General features: G+C 37.7%; 3 protein-coding genes across 5 annotated transcripts; 1 reads left to right on the top strand and 2 right to left on the bottom strand.

The window, feature by feature from the left end:
* Positions 1-247: 247 nt before the first annotated feature.
* On the bottom strand, positions 248-2,008 carry LOC141702231 (protein NUCLEAR FUSION DEFECTIVE 4-like). Its single transcript, XM_074505922.1, has one exon. The coding sequence runs from the start codon at positions 2,006-2,008 to the stop codon at positions 248-250; it is 1,761 nt and encodes a 586-aa protein (XP_074362023.1).
* A 1,286-nt stretch (positions 2,009-3,294) lies between these two features.
* On the top strand, positions 3,295-12,729 carry LOC141702230 (uncharacterized). Its single transcript, XM_074505921.1, has 13 exons — positions 3,295-3,549; positions 3,634-3,771; positions 3,887-3,968; positions 4,223-4,299; positions 4,449-4,558; positions 4,655-4,751; positions 4,860-4,976; positions 5,171-5,262; positions 5,344-5,410; positions 5,501-5,582; positions 5,781-5,872; positions 12,325-12,468; positions 12,583-12,729. Exons 1-13 carry the CDS (start codon positions 3,295-3,297, stop codon positions 12,727-12,729), a joined length of 1,500 nt encoding a protein of 499 aa, XP_074362022.1.
* Positions 12,730-13,500: 771 nt separating this feature from the next.
* On the bottom strand, positions 13,501-17,180 carry LOC141702233 (ACT domain-containing protein ACR10-like). Of its 3 annotated transcripts, none has more exons than XM_074505926.1 (7): positions 16,931-17,180; positions 16,303-16,806; positions 15,888-16,106; positions 15,670-15,775; positions 15,225-15,561; positions 14,564-14,848; positions 13,501-14,220 (listed from the first exon to the last, which is right to left on the bottom strand). In XM_074505926.1, the coding sequence occupies exons 2-7, from the start codon at positions 16,454-16,456 to the stop codon at positions 14,083-14,085; spliced, it is 1,239 nt and encodes a 412-aa protein (XP_074362027.1). In that variant the 5' UTR covers positions 16,457-16,806; positions 16,931-17,180; the 3' UTR covers positions 13,501-14,082. The 3 variants fall into 3 exon arrangements, with proteins under 3 accessions (XP_074362027.1, XP_074362026.1, XP_074362025.1); XM_074505925.1 differs by having other exon boundaries at positions 16,303-16,723; XM_074505924.1 differs by having other exon boundaries at positions 16,303-16,463; positions 16,931-17,179.
* Positions 17,181-18,341: the final 1,161 nt, after the last annotated feature.

Genomic DNA, 18,341 nt, shown 5'->3' with positions numbered 1-18,341 from the left:
TGAATCATAAACCTTTCCAAAGAGAAGTCATCCCGCAAGAGAAGCGAGGGAGATATTGACAACAGACTACAATAACAAGATAACATTTACAAAAGGCTAAACACTAAAGTGAACTTAGGGGCCGTTTGGATCCTGGGATTTTAACCCGGTTAACGGGAATGGGAATGAGGTTCTAATACATTTTGTATTGAAATCTCATTCCCATTACCGTTAACCGGGTTCTAATCCCATGATCCAAAACATCACCCTAGTCTCCTACTTCTCCTGTGCATGACTCTTTGAATCTCTTGTATACATCACCTTTGTAAAATTGTCTTGTTCTGATCACCAAAATATATGAAACAAAACTCCCAAACAATGTCACTGCCGCTATTACAATGAACGTTAATCTGTAACATACTTCACCGGAGCATGTTAGCTCCTTCCCTACTTGCCTGGAAAGTTGCTTAGCAGACAATTGTTTAACAGCCTCAGTGTCATAAAAATGACCTGCCATTTTCACATTCAAAACATATGCCCCAACTGGGCTTGCCAAGGCCCCGATTTGGAACAATGTAGAGTAATATTTAAGGCCAAATATTTCAGATATTATCGCAAAAACTAAAGGATTTTGTGCTCCGAAACAAAATCCAATGAGCACTGATGAAATGTAAAGTGAATTCGGAACAGCAAATGCTATTAGTAGATGACCAACACAAGTTAAGAGAAGCACCAATGAAAGCATCAAGGGACGCGGAAAATTGTAATTTTTCAACAAGATTTCTGAAGAAAAGCCTGCAGAAACTCGTCCGAGATAATTCCATATGCTCACTAGTGATACGAATGTTGTAATGCTACTAGTTGGGTAGCCTGCAGACTTGCCAATTTGTCCTAAATTGTCAATTGCAGTTAATGTACCACCCATGCCACAGCATGTTGCAACAAATATAAGTAACATGTCAACGCTACAAATTGCTTGCAATATCGTAAAATCATCACCTCTTTCCGGTGACTTAAAGGCCTTGATTGTCGAAGAAATTGATTTCCCAGGACTGTTCTGAGCTTCTGCAGTGGCCAATTCTGGCAACAACTCCTGTTGTGAAACCGGAGCAGCAAGCTCGTCTACTGGTGATGGTTTTTCAGTAAACACTTGTAACTGGTTTGAAGGATCATTTAACAATTGTTTCTTACTTGTCCATTGGTTTAACTCTTCTTTGACAACCAGAATAAGTGGGGCAAAGAGAAGAATAAGCACACAAAGAGTTGTCCCTCCATATTCAAGCCTATTGAAGGCAATTCTTTTCTGAAATATAATCATAGCCATAAGAAATCCAGCTAGACCAAGTGATATGTACATTAGGTTAAAGAAAACCTTTGTCTCATTTTTGTCTCGAACAACTTTCATGATCCGAAATGTTGGTAGAAAAATTAATGAAACGAGAGCCGGAAGCCAAGCAATAAGTAATATGACCGACCTTGTATCATTCCCATACATGGCATGATAAATCTGTGTGATAATTGCACCACTTAAGCCTATATAACCCTTGAAAAGGCCTAGAACAATGCCTCGGCTCTCAGGGAAATTCTTGACAGTTGTAATGAGAGAACCGGTGCTTGCAAATGCTTGTGAATCAGCTCCAATCCATATGTATAAACACATCTGCCAAACGTGGGGTTTAGCTGTGTGGCCAGTGACTGCAAGCCAGATCAAGAAGTAGCCAGTGAAGTTCATGATGGCACCGATGACTAGAAGAATCCACGGGGGTGTGAATTCATACATTAGGCCAGAGATTATTCCGAGGTTGCCACCTAGGTCTTTAAAGAAGCTAACAAGATTTAACGTTGTTTGGTCGTAGCCTAAGGAGGATTTAATGTCGCTAGAGTACAGACCGAACATATAGGTTGAACCATTTACAGACATGATCAAACTTGTGGCAAAGATTGTGAACCAACGGCCCTTAACAACATTAAAGCCCAAGCTTAATTTCTCGTGCCATACAGAAGCACTGCCGCCCTTGCTATTTCCCATTTTCGTGCTTTTCTTGATTTGGCTATTAGTATTCCGGGTCTATAGTGGTGTCCTGAGACAAGATCAATCTAAATATTGTTTCAGTTTGTCATTGGTGTTGTAGTAAGATAATGCAGGAAGAAAAAGACTTGTAACAAAAGCTCATAACTGTTTGGTGAATATAAGCCAAAAGCTCATAAGATGCAAACTAATACAACTAGTTTAAACTTTCGACAGTACTGAATCTGGTCCAAAGCACAACAATCCAACCAGCTTCGAGAAATGACAACCGTTATCTGGTATCAATAATGTTCAACATTTTATATGCCGGCCAAAGTATCAAATTAAGTTTCTTTGTTGGCTGTCTCAAATTTGAGATGAATAAACTATAACCCTCTGAAATCTTAGGCAACACAAGGGTTGTTGCTTCTGAGTTTTAGAAAGTAGTACTGTAAGTTACTGGATTTCTCGTGTTAATATACTAAAATGTAAAATTATGTGCTAGTTTTGAGGAAATTATCAGCTTAGTTTTCAACTGTCAGCTTGGTTAAAGATAGGCTAGCTGAGTGGAACGTAAGCTTGGTTAAAGATAGGCTAGCTGAGTGGAACGTAACCTTAAGGTGGTAGAGGAAGGCCCGAGCATGATCTTATACTCTTTAACAGTGAACTCTAGCATACGTTAAATTATGTCTAAACTTGTAAAGTTGGAACTTTGCTGGATGCTCTTGAGATTTTTTATAAACGGAAATACAGAAATAAAATCAGGGGAACGCAGGAACAAATAGATTGTGACATTTGTAGTTTGCAAGGCAAATTTCAATGTAAGAACAAATATATCATGACGGATGTATAAGATAGACACTCCCTCTAGTACTTGTTTAACATGTATCCATACTGTAGTTATATAATCTTCTCTGTGCTGCCAAGGATATTATATGGACAAATGTACTCTAGCTCTAGATAAGCTCTCTGCACCATCAATTCTTCTTAATATGCATTGAAGCATTAATTGTTATTAATATGCATTGAAGTATTATTAGTGTCCTGAAGTTGAATACTTATTGATTTTAACTTTATATAAGCCAATTATATATAAGTATATATCCAAGTCAAAAATAAACCAGGCCGGCCTCCTCCATCTTCCCTTAATTGTTATTAAACATTTTTAATTTGGTTATATTATAAGAAATTAGTAGCTACTGCACAAAGAATGTACTGTATATATAGTGTAAGACTAAATAACTAGCAGACAATATTCCTGAGAAGCAAGATTAAACATATTAGGCTGATCAGGCATTGGTATGGCAATGGAGGATCCTAAGAAGGTGGAAGAAGGATTTGGATACTTGGGTAATCACGAAGGAACTTACAACGAATATCATGATGAGGTCAAGAAAGAGCAAAGTACAGAACACGAGAAACAGCTGGAGAAGAGGGTGGCACCAGAAAATTTATCATCAATGAAACTAAAAGATGATGATCAACAACCAGCATCCACAACTTTGAAACCTAAGAACAAAAGGGTTGCGTCTTTGGATGCATTTAGAGGCCTTGCAATAGTGGTAAATGCATGTGCACACTATGAAGATTTAATATTTTGCAGTACCATTTGGTCCAACTAATGAATGTCTTCTGTATGTGTGTAGCTAATGATATTGGTAGATGATGCTGGAGGTGTGTATCCACGTATAGATCACGCACCATGGAACGGGTGCACTTTGGCGGACTTTGTCATGCCTTTCTTTCTATTCATTGTGGGACTTGCAATTGCCCTTGCCCTCAAGGTGACTATAGATCATTCTACGACTATAATTTGATGTCCATATGATTGCATTATATATGTACTATTGTAAATTAATCAACATGCATCGCGTGAGAAAAATGGAATCTGATGTGCAGAGAGTTCCAAAAATGTCAGTTGCAATCAAAAGGATATTCATAAGGACAATAAAGCTCATGTTCTGGGGAATTATTCTGCAAGGTGAATCACACTCTTGTCATTAATAAACTTTACTAAGAACAATTTTCAACTATAACAAGATCATTGTCACTCATCAGTGAACGACAACTACTTGTAATTAGTGACAGTCACTGATCAGTAAATAATTTCACTCAAAAGCCCTATATCTGCATGCACTTTAGCGAAAGTCACTATTTCATTATCAATCTAAGCAATGCATTTGATCACAGAAACTGGTAAAAGAACAGAAGTCATATCTAACATGTAAACTACAGGAGGATACTCGCATACCCCCTATGAGTTGGTTTATGGCGTTGATATGAAAAAGATCCGTTGGTTTGGTATACTTCAGGTAATATATTCATTTCCAGAATCCACTTGATAATCATATTGGAATTTATCTTCAATTTTCCTACAGCACCACGGCTTTTTATTTGATGCTTTAATTAATCTCTATGCTGCTAAGCCAATTGTATGTTATATTTCTATAAAATTAAGCAGAGAATAGCATTTGTGTACATGGTTATAGCTCTCATAGAAGCCCTGACTGTCAAGCTCAGACCTACAGTCCTGAATCCAGGTCATTTGGCGATTTTTAAAGCATACCGATGGCAGTGGTAAGCAATAGAAATTTTACTTTTTTTTTGTGAATTTGAACTATACCAGAAGAAAGCTTATTTTACATGCATGCAATTTCATGATACCAGGCTTGGTGGACTTGTAGCATTTCTCGTTTACATGGTCACGACATATACTTTGTACGTGCCAGATTGGAGTTTTGATGGACCTGAAAGTAAAGTCACGGTATGCAGAGACAACTCTATCTGTGAAGATATGGCAACTTACTCAACTAGCTCCTATTTTTTTGCCCTTAATTTTAACAGTCTAACACTAATTGCATTTATTCTTAAGGTAAAATGTGGTATGAGGGGTCATTTAGGACCAGCATGCAACGCAGTTGGTTATGTTGATCGTCAAGTCTGGGGAATTAATCATATCTACACCGGGCCTGCTTGGATACGTTTAAAGGTAGGTGAAGGCTAATCTACAACTGAAAAATAACACCACTCTCCATCAGTAGATATGATTAGTGCATATTCAACACTTTAGCTGGATTTGAATGATAATCATCCTAGAAATTAAATTACGGATAGTATTATAGTAACGAGATATTGACTTAAGGTAGCATGGTGAATTGGTGACACATGCTTGAACTGTTTTAGGCTTGCACTCTCAGTTCACCCAGTTCTGGTACTCTTCGAGATGATGCTCCCACTTGGTGCCTTGGTCCATTCGAACCAGAAGGACTATTGAGGTTTGTTATACATAACAGAAAGAACTGTAAAGTTTAAATTTTGACTTGTTTAATTATTCATCTTTTTTTGTCCTATCAAAGTACAATTTCAGCAGTTCTCTCCGGCACCATTGGCATCCATTATGGCCACATCCTAATTCATTTCAAGGTTAAGATTTACTCAACTATTACTTGCCAATTTTTTAGTAGTGCAACTTATTGAATAACATATTTAAGAATGGCAACGGGATGCTTGCAGGGAGACGCTGAGAGGCTAAAACAATGGGTGTCAACAGGATTAGGATTACTTGTTCTTGCAATCATACTTCATTTCACCGATGGTAAGCAACCAATATACTTTCTATTTGAAAAGCACTCTTACCAGAACATGTAACATAATCTTTGCACAGTGTTTCTGCACACTTGTATGCTCTCTTATCTTGAGAAACTGCAAAAAGAATTTGTTAGATTGTGAAACACTTTCAAGCTAAAATAATTAACCTTAGTATATATACTAATCCTAACCCCTGATCTGACAGCTATTCCTATAAACAAGCAACTCTACAGCTTCAGCTACGTTTGCTTCACAGCCGGTGCTGCTGGAATTCTATTTTCTGCCTTCTACATGGTGGTTAGTACATCATATTACTATCTGCAGCTTTGCACACTCTCAATAGTTGCAGCCAACAAATAAAACTATACGAAATAGAAAATGAAGCATAATCGTGTTTCTAATTAAGTGTGTTAAGGAACCAGTTGTTGGAAAATATGGGTATAAGTCCCATATTGGTAAGTCATATTTTTGAGCATTATGACTAAAAGATGTGTGAGATATGATGATATTCTCTTAACAATGGAAATTATTATTTTCCATTAGAATTTGGCTCAAATATTATGGCATAAATTAATTTGATTTTGTTTCAGATTAATTGATATGGTGTATGTCTTGATATATTTAATCTGATTTTATTTCAGATTATTTATGGAATAGAGTAGCTTGCAAGTATTACACCGATTCCATAATTAATGATATTTAATTATGGAAAAGAGTAGCGCACAAGTCTATCTACACCTATATAAACACCTCTAAGGCGTTAGGGTTAGACACACCAAAAACATATTCGCCTCTAAACACAAATCTCTCTCTCTCGGTGATAGTTTCGTACCCGTTCAAGCTCGCTGAAGGTGCTCGTTATCCGTAACGCCGCCGCTACCTCGTTTTATCCTGGGAGGCTATCGACTCGCACATACGGTGAGAGGCGAAATAGCTTTAAGGAGACAGTTTCAACTGGACTCGAGGATCTCTCTTCTGTTTACATCTTTTCTTCCTCCGTTTGATTTTGTTTACTCACGCACACACTTGTTTGATTATTTGTATTAATCGCAGATTGTTTTCACAATCTTAAAGCTATTTATTTTATATACATCTGTGACTGATACATCTGTATCTGCTTGTTTTGTTGAGTAACAGATCGATGGAGAACCAAACTGTGAACGATTCGATGAACATGACGGCTGATCCCAACGCACAGATCACTGGATCTGATGGGGTTCACCAGCAGCCGATTAACCCTAACGCACGGATCGTACGATCTGATGGGGGTCAAACGCCTGTTGGACATGTGCCTTCGGGACATGTGCCTGTGGGACACACTGTCATTGGACAGTTTAGTGTTCCTCTTGGACAGATATCGGCAGGATTCACTCCTCCGATCATACCTGCGGTGCCTACTGGTGTGCATACACCTGTAGTACAGACGCACGTACCATTTGTTCCACCCGTGGTGCCTGCTGCACCTGTTATGCCAACTGTGCCTGCTGCACATGTTGAAAAACCTGAGAAGTTCAACGGAACGAACTTCAAACGTTGGCAACAAAAGATGCACTTTTATCTGACCACGTTGCATATGGATCGCTTCCTTAAGGAAGAACCACCGTTGCTCACTGCTGAGAGTAACATGCAGACTGTGTATGCTGCTGATGCTTGGAAGCACTCCGACTACATCTGTCGGAACTATGTGTTAAATTGTTTGTCTGACTCGTTGTATAACGTATATAGCGCGAAGCCAACAGCTAAGGTCTTATGGGAGTCACTTGACCATAAGTATAAAACCGAGGACGCTGGGGCAAAGAAGTGGATTGTTGGCCGCTTTCTTGATTATAAGATGGCAGACTCTAAGACTGTGGTCAGTCAGGTGCAGGAACTGCAGGTGATCATTCATGACATTCATGCTGAGGGAATGGTCATAAGTGAGTCTTTCCAAGTTGCTGCTGTTATTGAAAAGCTTCCACCTGGATGGAAAGATTTCAAGAACTACCTTAAGCACAAGCGAAAGGAGATGTCTATGGAGGATCTTATTGTTAGACTTCGTATTGAAGAAGACAACAGAGGGTCCGAGAAGAAAGTTAACGTTGCCACTGAGAAGGCAAACATGGTGGAGCATGCTCAAAGCTCCAAGCCCAAGAAGGCTAATTCTGGTAAAGGGGCAAAGCTGGCACCCAAGGGAGGGATTTCGAAGTCGAAATTTCAAGGGAAGTGCTACAACTGTGATAAAGTTGGTCATAGGTCTTCTGACTGCAAGAAGCCCAAGAAGCCCAACAAGAAGAAAGAAGCAAACATGGTAGAGAATATCTCCAAGGAGATGGGTGACATAGACCTCTGTGCTACGGTCTCTGAAGTGAACCTGGTCGGTTCTAATCCACGTGAATGGTGGATTGATACTGGTGCTACTAGGCATGTTTGCTCAGACAAGGCGGTTTTCTCTAGCCTCAAAGCTTCCGATGCTGGTGAGAAGCTCTACATGGGGAATTCAACAACTTCTACCATTGAGGGTGAAGGCACGGTGATCCTGAAGATGACCTCTGGGAAGAATCTGACTTTGAAGAATGTACTTTATGTGCCTGATATTCGCAAGAACCTTGTGTCTGGTTCTCTGTTGAATAAGCATGGCTTTCGCATTGTAATAGAGTCAGATAAAGTTATTTTGTCTAAGAGTGGTATGTTTGTAGGCAAGGGTTATTTAACTGATGGGCTTTTTAAGCTCAATGTAATGTCCGTTAAGGACGATAATGAAATGAAGAATTCTTCTGCTTACTTGCTTGAGTCTCCTAATTTATGGCATGCTAGATTAGGACATGTAAATTATGACACTTTACGACGTTTAAGTGCAAAAGAATACATACCTAAACTTACTATCGATCCAAAACATAAGTGTGAGACTTGTGTTGAGGCAAAATTAACGAGATCATCATTTAAACGTGTGGAAAGGAACACCAAAGTGCTAGACCTAATACATAGCGACATATGTGATTTAAAATTCGCTCCAACAAGAGGAGGAAACAAGTATTTTATTACATTCATTGATGATTGTACAAAATACTGCTATGTATATTTGTTGAAAAGCAAAGACGAAGCTATAGATAAATTTAAAATCTATAAGGAAGAAGTTGAGACACAACAAACTGAGAAAATCAAAACGATACGAAGTGATCGTGGAGGTGAATATGTTGAACCGTTTGGGGAATTCTGTTCACAACATGGTATAATCCATGAGGTCACTGCACCATACTCCCCTCAGTCAAATGGTGTGGCTGAAAGGAAGAATCGCACTCTGAAAGAGATGATGAATGCGATGTTGTTAAGCTCTGGACTCCCACAATCGATGTGGGGAGAAGCCATCTTAAGCGCAAATAATATTTTAAATATTACGATGCGCAAGAATAAGGATGTAAGTCCTTATGAAATGTGGAAGAAAAAGAAACCAAGTTACCAACACCTGAAAGTGTGGGGGTGCCTTGCAAAGGTACTGATCCCTACACCGAAGAAGGTGAAGATAGGTCCTAAGACTGTGGATTGTGTCTTCATCGGATATCCTCCACACAGCACTGCATATCGGTTTCTTGTTCATGAATCCAAGATTCCTGATATTCAAAAGAATACCATTATGGAATCAAGGAATGCCTCATTTTTTGAGACGATGTTTCCCTGTAATCCAGGAAACCAACAACCTACGACGTCTAAACGATCTCATGAGTCTGTAGATGACGATAATGAGAGTGACGAAAGTGAAGACGAAAATGTGGGGGTAGTGAGAAGGAGCAAAAGACAACGAACGGAGAAATCCTATGGGTCTGATTTTATGACCTATTTGCTCGAAGAAGGTGACCCAAAAACTTATAAGGAGGCGGTTACCTCACCTGATGGGCCTATGTGGAAAGAGGCCATCAAGAATGAAGTTGATTCAATTATGCAAAATCATACTTGGGAATTAGTGGACTTGCCAACTGGTTGCAAACCATTAGGTAGCAAGTGGGTTTTCAAGAAGAAGTTGAAAACTGATGGCACTATTGATAAGTATAAGGCCAGACTTGTAATTAAAGGATACAAGCAACAAAAAGGCCTTGATTACTTTGATACATATTCTCCTGTAACGAGAATAACGTCCATAAGGATGATGTTTGCTATTGCTGCAATGCGTAATCTAACTGTACATCAAATGGATGTGAAAACAGCTTTCCTAAATGGAGACATAGATGAAGAAATCTATATGGAACAACCTGAAGGGTTTGTTGTCCCAGGACAAGAAAGTAAAGTGTGTAGATTGGTGAAATCATTGTATGGTTTGAAACAAGCGCCTATGAAATGGCATGAAAAATTTGATGAGGTCGTGCTGGCCAATGGTTTCAAAATCAATGAATGTGATAGCTGTGCCTATTACAAGGATAACGAGAACAGCTATGTCAAGGAGAATGACAATGGCTATGTCATGATAACACTATATGTAGATGATCTACTTATTGCTGGAAGCAATGATAAAGTTATCAAATCTACAAAGGACATGTTGAAATCAAGGTTCGACATGAAAGATATGGGACTAGCAAATGTAATTCTGGGAATTCAAATTTCTAGAACATCAGAGGGTCTCGCATTAGGTCAACCACATTATGTTGACAAGATCCTTGATAAGTTTCTTAAGGATGACTTTGAGAAAGCTAGGACACCTGTGGATATGACTTTGCACCTATCCAAGAACAAAGGTGTAGCTGTTTCCCAATTGGAATACTCGAGGATAATTGGTAGTCTGATGTACCTCATGAGTTGTACAAGACCAGACATTGCATACTCAATTAGCAAGTTGAGTAGGTTTACGAGTAATCCGGGAGCTGATCACTGGAAAGCGATTATAAGGGTACTAAGGTACTTGAGGGGAACTCGAGACTATGGACTGCACTATGGCAGATACCCAGCAGTATTAGAAGGATATACTGACGCAAATTGGATATCTAGCAAGAAAGCACTTAAGTCTACGAGTGGCTATGTGTTTACATTAGCTGGAGCGGCAATATCATGGAAATCCTCAAAACAAACGGTGATAACTCATTCCACGATGGAAGCTGAGTTTGTGGCACTAGATAAATGCGCCGAAGAGGCTGAATATCTACGTCAGTTTCTGGAGGATATTCCAAGATGGCCAAAGCCTGTAACTGCAATAGGGATTCACTGTGATAGTCAATCCGCTATTGGCAGAGCACAGAGCACGATGTATAATGGAAAGTCTCGTCATATACGACGACGACACAGTTCCATTAGACAATTGATCTCAACCGGAATTATCACTATTGACTATATACCGTCAAAGGATAATATCGCGGATCCACTAACCAAAGGGTTATCAAAAGAAGTGGTTGAGAAATCATCGAGAGGGATGGGCCTTAAGCCTATTGCTTAACGGCATCATGGTGGACACCCAACCATTGCTGACTGGAGATCCCAAGAACTTGGTTCAATGGGACAACTAAATCATGATGACCAAATCACTGTGGGGGTAACCTCTGGCCTGTTCCTATGATGAGGAAACAGTGAGACCCGTAAGGTACGAGGTTAAGCTTTGAGCCTTTAATGATCTTTGATGAATACATGAAGCTCAGGAGTGAACGCATGGAATTCAGTTGAGTAAACGCGGGTTACTCTATAAGATAAAGATCACCTATGTGGGAGAGAAGTGGGGCCGCTTCAAAGGAGAATTGCGAGGCACAATTCTTTAGAAACTTCTGCAGAACCAGGACGATGTTCCATGGCCAAAATGGACATACTCATGAGAGCTGAACGAGTCAGAAACGATATAGTGATAAGTATATCATCGTTTACATAAACGGTCGAACAGTTCAAGGACAAGCACGTCTACTGTCTACCAGTAAAGTCGGTATGCTTACTCGAGCGAAGGTTCAAGGAGCATTCTCTACCTATCGTATGCTATATCTGATCGAAGAAACTATCACCAAGTCAAACTCCGTGTTTGTCTGTCTGTCTGTCTGTCTGTCTGGTGTGTGCTACTAAGATCACCAATCTCACCCATGTGGGGGATTGTTGGAAAATATGGGTATAAGTCCCATATTGGTAAGTCATATTTTTGAGCATTATGACTAAAAGATGTGTGAGATATGATGATATTCTCTTAACAATGGAAATTATTATTTTCCATTAGAATTTGGCTCAAATATTATGGCATAAATTAATTTGATTTTGTTTCAGATTAATTGATATGGTGTATGTCTTGATATATTTAATCTGATTTTATTTCAGATTATTTATGGAATAGAGTAGCTTGCAAGTATTACACCGATTCCATAATTAATGATATTTAATTATGGAAAAGAGTAGCGCACAAGTCTATCTACACCTATATAAACACCTCTAAGGCGTTAGGGTTAGACACACCAAAAACATATTCGCCTCTAAACACAAATCTCTCTCTCTCGGTGATAGTTTCGTACCCGTTCAAGCTCGCTGAAGGTGCTCGTTATCCGTAACGCCGCCGCTACCTCGTTTTATCCTGGGAGGCTATCGACTCGCACATACGGTGAGAGGCGAAATAGCTTTAAGGAGACAGTTTCAACTGGACTCGAGGATCTCTCTTCTGTTTACATCTTTTCTTCCTCCGTTTGATTTTGTTTACTCACGCACACACTTGTTTGATTATTTGTATTAATCGCAGATTGTTTTCACACCAGTTACTCTAAAACCTCAAGAGAAAGGCCCTTTCCAGGATCTTATATTCTAACAAAGTGTTTATGAACAAACAGATTGACGTTTGGGGAATACGTACTCCATTCTTGTTTCTAGAATGGATAGGAATGAATGCAATGCTAGTGTTTGTACTGGGAGCACAAGGAATCTTAGCAGGATTTGTAAAGGGATGGTTCTACGAAAAGCCAGACAACAACCTAGTACGTAGACAGTAACACATCTGCCAAGTCTTAATCTTGCTAAAATCAATTACATAAAGTGAAATTGTTGTACTTAAGAAATGCTGAAAATGCTTGTTATTAACATGACTTTAGGTATCTTGGATCATTGACCATGTTTTCATCGACGTTTGGAACTCGGAGAAAGTAGGGACACTGTTGTATGTGATATTTGCTGAAATCACATTCTGGGGAGTACTTTCTGGCATTCTGCATAAATTTGGTATATACTGGAAACTGTAGAATCTATACATGTACAAGTGAAGGTGTACATTTTGATTATCATTCATTATTGCAGATTTGTTTTCTGCTGCTACTAGACACATACTTGTTTTTCAAGATTCTTACATAAATTATTTTGTAGATTTAGTTTGTTTCTTGGTATTTGTATTATTGGTTTGTTTGCTTCAAGAGAGAGCACATTGTCTAGTTTATTGCAGGACTGCTGAATTATTTAAACCCCAATGAAACAACTGAGCATTCTTTGCGCTAATGTCTATCCTGCTGCAATTTTGCCAGTCTTGGCCTTACGATACGTTTAGCCGGCTAAGATACCTTAAGAGTTGTCTTCTCTGACTACCACCTACTACTAATAGCTTGCTATCTGAATATGTATAACCATTTGGTTTTTCAATTATAAACGTAAAATTATGCAAGAGGATCAGACAGAATTATGCAAGAGGATCAGACAGACAAAGTTCTGAGTAACTTAAAATTGTTCCTAGATGAAAATAGAACATTCAAAACAAACTGTTGTAAACATGCAACACAAAACACCACCAGTCTTTCACTTACACAGTAGTAAATATGACACAAAGATTATATATGACTTCAGCAGATGATCTCCATAGATCGGACACCAACAACCATGCTGTATTTAAAAACGCAGCATTCTTAACACCTTCTCATCATAGCCTATTTCATTACAGTGTTTGTCTTTCACAACATATGAATACGAGATTTTGTTAATGATGAACAATTGAACTTGTACTCTTAACTCCCTAAACCACCAAATGAAAAAAGAAAAGTTTAACTATACTTGTTGCTCCTACATACAGCTTTTGTGGTATTTACAAATGTTCCAGGCATACTTTCTGATTATAAACCGCGAACTATCTGTACAGTGTTCTAGTACATAATACCAGATAAATATAAGGAATTCACAAAGACAGTGTTGTTTGTTGATTGTAATTTGTAAAGGCTTGAGTTCATATCTCCTAGCAGAAGGTAAACTGAACTGCATTTGGAAAATCCACATATTGACATCATGTCCCTCTCGCTAGTAGATCTTTATTTTTTGTTCATGATAGACAAAGTCTGAAGGTGGTATGGATAGTGATTTGAGGGTGAGACTTGTACACTATTTATTCGAATGTACACAGCGGCTACTTTGCCAATAACTTTGCCCCAGAGTTCACCTTGTGGCCAACTGACTGTCATTTTGGCACCAGAAAGTTGCTCCTCTGAAAGCCTTCATTATACTTGGAACAGCATTACATAGAGCTTTCCCTTCATATAGATAATTATGCCTAGTAGATATGCTGTAGTGATGATGAAGTTGCAGGTTTAGAATAAAATATATGTGCATATCCATCATCATGGCCAACCCATTAGCATCTTACGAACAGATTCCTCAATCATGTTTCTTGAGACAGACAAGCCCTCACCTTCATCAAGTAAGACTCTGTAAACCTCCCATTCCCGGTCTCCTATAACGTGCCTGCAGATTTTAGCCTGAAAGGTAATTTAACCATCTTAGGAAAGCAAAAGAATTTTATAGAAGGTCGCGAAAAGAGAAAGATCAAATGATGACACTTGAAGTATGGAAAAGCCCTCTGCATTGGTTCCAGAAAGTTTAATTTCACAGCTACATTTAGTAAATATGCCATTGATGATTCTAGCAATGTACTGGTGTATAGGGATTTTGGTATCGTCTTTGTGATTTATTATAAAGACCAATCTAACAACCAAAACATGTTTTGGCACAGGACGCCTCATTACATTTCCTAAAAATGGCTTTCTATGATGTAATGTTTCAATTTTAAAACTACATATTAACATGCAAATCAGAAATTACCGTAAAGATTCCAGTGTTCAGCATCTTGAGTGCAAGGGTGATGTCATAAAATACTAGTGGACGACCCTTTCCAGATAACTCCACAGGGTTTGCAACCATTAGTTCTGTATCAGGACCACGGCTGACTGAAGCTACTCTGAGAGGACTGTATAGTTCCATTCGAAGTCTAGAGCATAACATGCTCTGCTTGCTAGGGTCAACTATTTTCTTGCCATCATCTTGCATGATAAACAAGTCCACTTCACATTCTGTTTTTGTTTTCGTGGTGAAGCGCCCGTAAGAAATCTGTACCATATAAGAGGCATTAACATGAAAGAGATTTATTTTGAAAGAGCATTTCACAGATTTTCCAAAGCATATGACTACAACTCATATATCCCCCTCTCAAGATGCATATTCAACTCAACCAAAAGATATCCTAGTCACTGATCAGAATACACTTATAATCAAGAATTATTTATCGAGCTTGTTAAGGAGGGGAAGCATTATATCCTATAATAGTATATCATTAGTTAAGGTAGGAATCAGGCTCGACTAGGGCTCGTACGTTGAATCTATTTTTACCAAGAGAATCTACTAGGTTGCATCGCTAGGAATATATATGCATTAGTTTCTTGATATTGATCATTTACTTCAGATCTAATTTTACTATAGTATATACCTGGATGTTGTAATCCTTTAAAGTTCTCATGATATCGTACAGCAGACCTTTATGATCCTGGCAAACAATTTGGACAAGTGTATGAGCAGGACTGAGGGAATTATCCATTGTAACCGAAACACCTTCAAACGAAAGGGATTCATTTAGGTGTTGATCATGCTTCTTTAAGTTAAGCATGTCCTCTGTGATATCAGGTGGAAGAAAGGTGGATCCTTGAGAGCACACACTAATTTCAGGGCCAACCTTTTCAATGTCACAGCTTATCATGTAAACACCCAAAACAGTTTCCAAGTTATCACGCGTGTCATCCTTTCTCTTCTTTGTGTGTAGCAGTCCCCTGATAATACAATTTGAATATATCACTGAGAGAGTCTTTTATCTAACATATGAAATGTAGGCCTCGTAGATATGTGCATTGAAGAAGATTTACACTAAAAATTACAACCTTGTGTCTGTAACAAAGAATAGATCCATGACTCTCCCATCAGGTGTCGTAGACACTTTCACTCTTTTTATAGTGAGCTCAAGCTCGCAGAGGACTCCTGTCACATCTGCAAGAAAGATTTTCATATAATCTAGACATGGTGAATACCAATAGATTTAGCAATACAAAAACAAGTTCACAATCTGCAATCAAAAAATAAAGGCTGACTATTTATTTACCATGTAAAAGGCCTTTTCGATCGAGACACGAAAGCTTTAAGAGGAAAACATCAGGCGGTTTAGGTGGTTCTGATTTAGTTTGATAAAAAGAGATCCCAGAAGCTGAAGAACAAGAAGGACAGGCCCCTGACAATCTCTTCTTCAACAAACCCCATCTGGTACTAGGTTTCCCAAACACCCAAAACACTAGATAACACCATTTCCCATCTGTAGATACATCTGCACCATTTCATAATAATTCATTTTTATCAAATTTCACTGAGTTTAACAAGTACAACAAACTGATAAGAACATGAACATGTTCTGATATTCGAAATTGTCACCCTGAAAATTCCGGAATGCTAATGAAAATGATCACAAAAGAGAGAAAGAGGGACGGTGAAAGAGAGAAAGACAAGTAAAAGGATGTACATACCACCTCTAAAAATGGTCAAACCAAAGAAGAGAATGATACGACAGAGGTCACATCCTAGTCCCGTCTTGTCCGGACAGTTTACTGTGATCACTGTTGGCTCCCCTTCCTTGTCTGGCTCTCTTATCATCACTACATCCTCGTATGGTATTCCCATGATCCTCCTTCAATCAATAAGCTTCACACTCAGAGTTACTCCTCAAAAACTATGGCTCCCTGATAAGTGATTGTCGTAACTATTTGCCTACTACAATTTTTCGCGGATAGGTTTAACCCTGAAAGTTTTTGTGAATCCAGTAGATCGAGCAAGTCGAGTCTATCCATATTTAATTCACACCTTCTAAGTTTTTCTCTATCCGCGAAAAATGATAGCGGACAGATGGTTAGCAACAATCATTTTACGGTTCCAAAATCTACAAACTCACTAAACAAAGGCACAAGGAATAGTAGCAGACAGATGGTTAGCAACAATAGTTTGATGACCAGCTTCCAAAAACTATATACTCACTAAACAAAGAATAACAATATCAGCAGGGATAGTAAAGATGGCTTTCTTGGTGTGTGATCGCTTCTACAAAAATGAAGAAGAACAAGAAGTATGCAACAACAACAAAAATATAGTTTTTTTTACCTTTTTTTACCTTCCACCTTATTGATTCTTGTATCCTGATGGTAGGGTGAAATATATAGAAGGTTTCAGAAAACAAACATGTGGAAACAATGCCAAAAACAACAGGTGTGTCTGTGTACGGGGGTGGCAGATAAATAAGAGCTTGAGTTTATTAATCCTTGGCGATTTGCCGTATCTTTTTATATAATAAATGGATAGCTTGCTTCTTTGCTTTGGAGTTGTTGATGATGGTGCAGTGGTAAAATTAGTTGGGTCACGTGTAGTAATCTATGAGACTATCACACTCTGTGTATGATTACCGCGCAAGGTAAGAAATAATAAAGCAGGGCCCCGGGTAACGGGTAGATGAGACCGGACCCATTAGTTATGGACTCGGTTTGGGTTTCTTAAAAAATGTAAGTTTTCACTTAAAGTTTAACTGGTTCTAAAATTTTTTTATACATCATGTAAATTATAACGTAATTTTTTTATACAAGACATTACCAAAATAAATAACGTTTCTAATATAGTTTATTAATCATTTTATATATATTTTTATTTATGTTGTATAATTTGTATTTAATGAATGAATATAGGCAGACTAGTCACTGTAAGCTTAAAACAAAACAACTAAACTTAATCTGTAGAATATCATTATTATGTTTACAAAAAAAAGTTAAAAATTAATATATATGTTGAATTCAGAGTTGACCAAAAATTTTGAATTTTATTTTAAATAAACTATATGTTCTGAGTTATTTTATTACTGAGTTCACTAATAAATTACAATTAACTTACTCAATTTAATAAGATAAAAAATGCATAACTGAATTTATAATGACTTGCAATAATAATATACAATAATGTAAAATTCACATTACTATTAATATAAAAGTTGATTTTAATGAAAAATGTTAGTTTTTGAAATTCAACGCATATAAGTAAGGAAAAATGTTAGTTTTTTATTTACAATACTGTTAAATTATATGTGTCTGTCAGCATGTAAATTATCGTATGTTACATTTTTTAGTAAATTGCAATGATATATGTAAGGAAAAATGTTAGTTTTTTATTTACAATACTGTTAAATTATATGTGTGTGTCAGCATGTAAATTATCGTATGTTACATTTTTTAGTAAATTGCAATGGTTTCGTTTATTTATTTATGTACATGTATAATTATTATTAACATTTAGTGAGACAATTGATTACTTAAATAACATATATTTATAATATTCAATATTAAAAATATGTAATAAATTAATTGTAATAATTTATATATGTTATTCACATTATAACTGACAAACAATCCATATCTGCACGCAAGGGTTGGCTCAGTTGGTTAAAGAGAGGAAAACTGTCCTCTTGGTCATAGGTTCGAATCCCACGGGAGGAGAATTCATGAGTCAGAGTATGTCGCTTAAATGCGGT

The sequence above is a fragment of the Apium graveolens genome, unplaced genomic scaffold (assembly GCF_009905375.1).
Source record: "Apium graveolens cultivar Ventura unplaced genomic scaffold, ASM990537v1 ctg4800, whole genome shotgun sequence".
Classification (NCBI taxonomy): domain Eukaryota; kingdom Viridiplantae; phylum Streptophyta; class Magnoliopsida; order Apiales; family Apiaceae; genus Apium; species Apium graveolens.
Note: the sequence above shows the minus strand (reverse complement) of the source record. Positions and strands in the feature narration are given on the sequence as shown.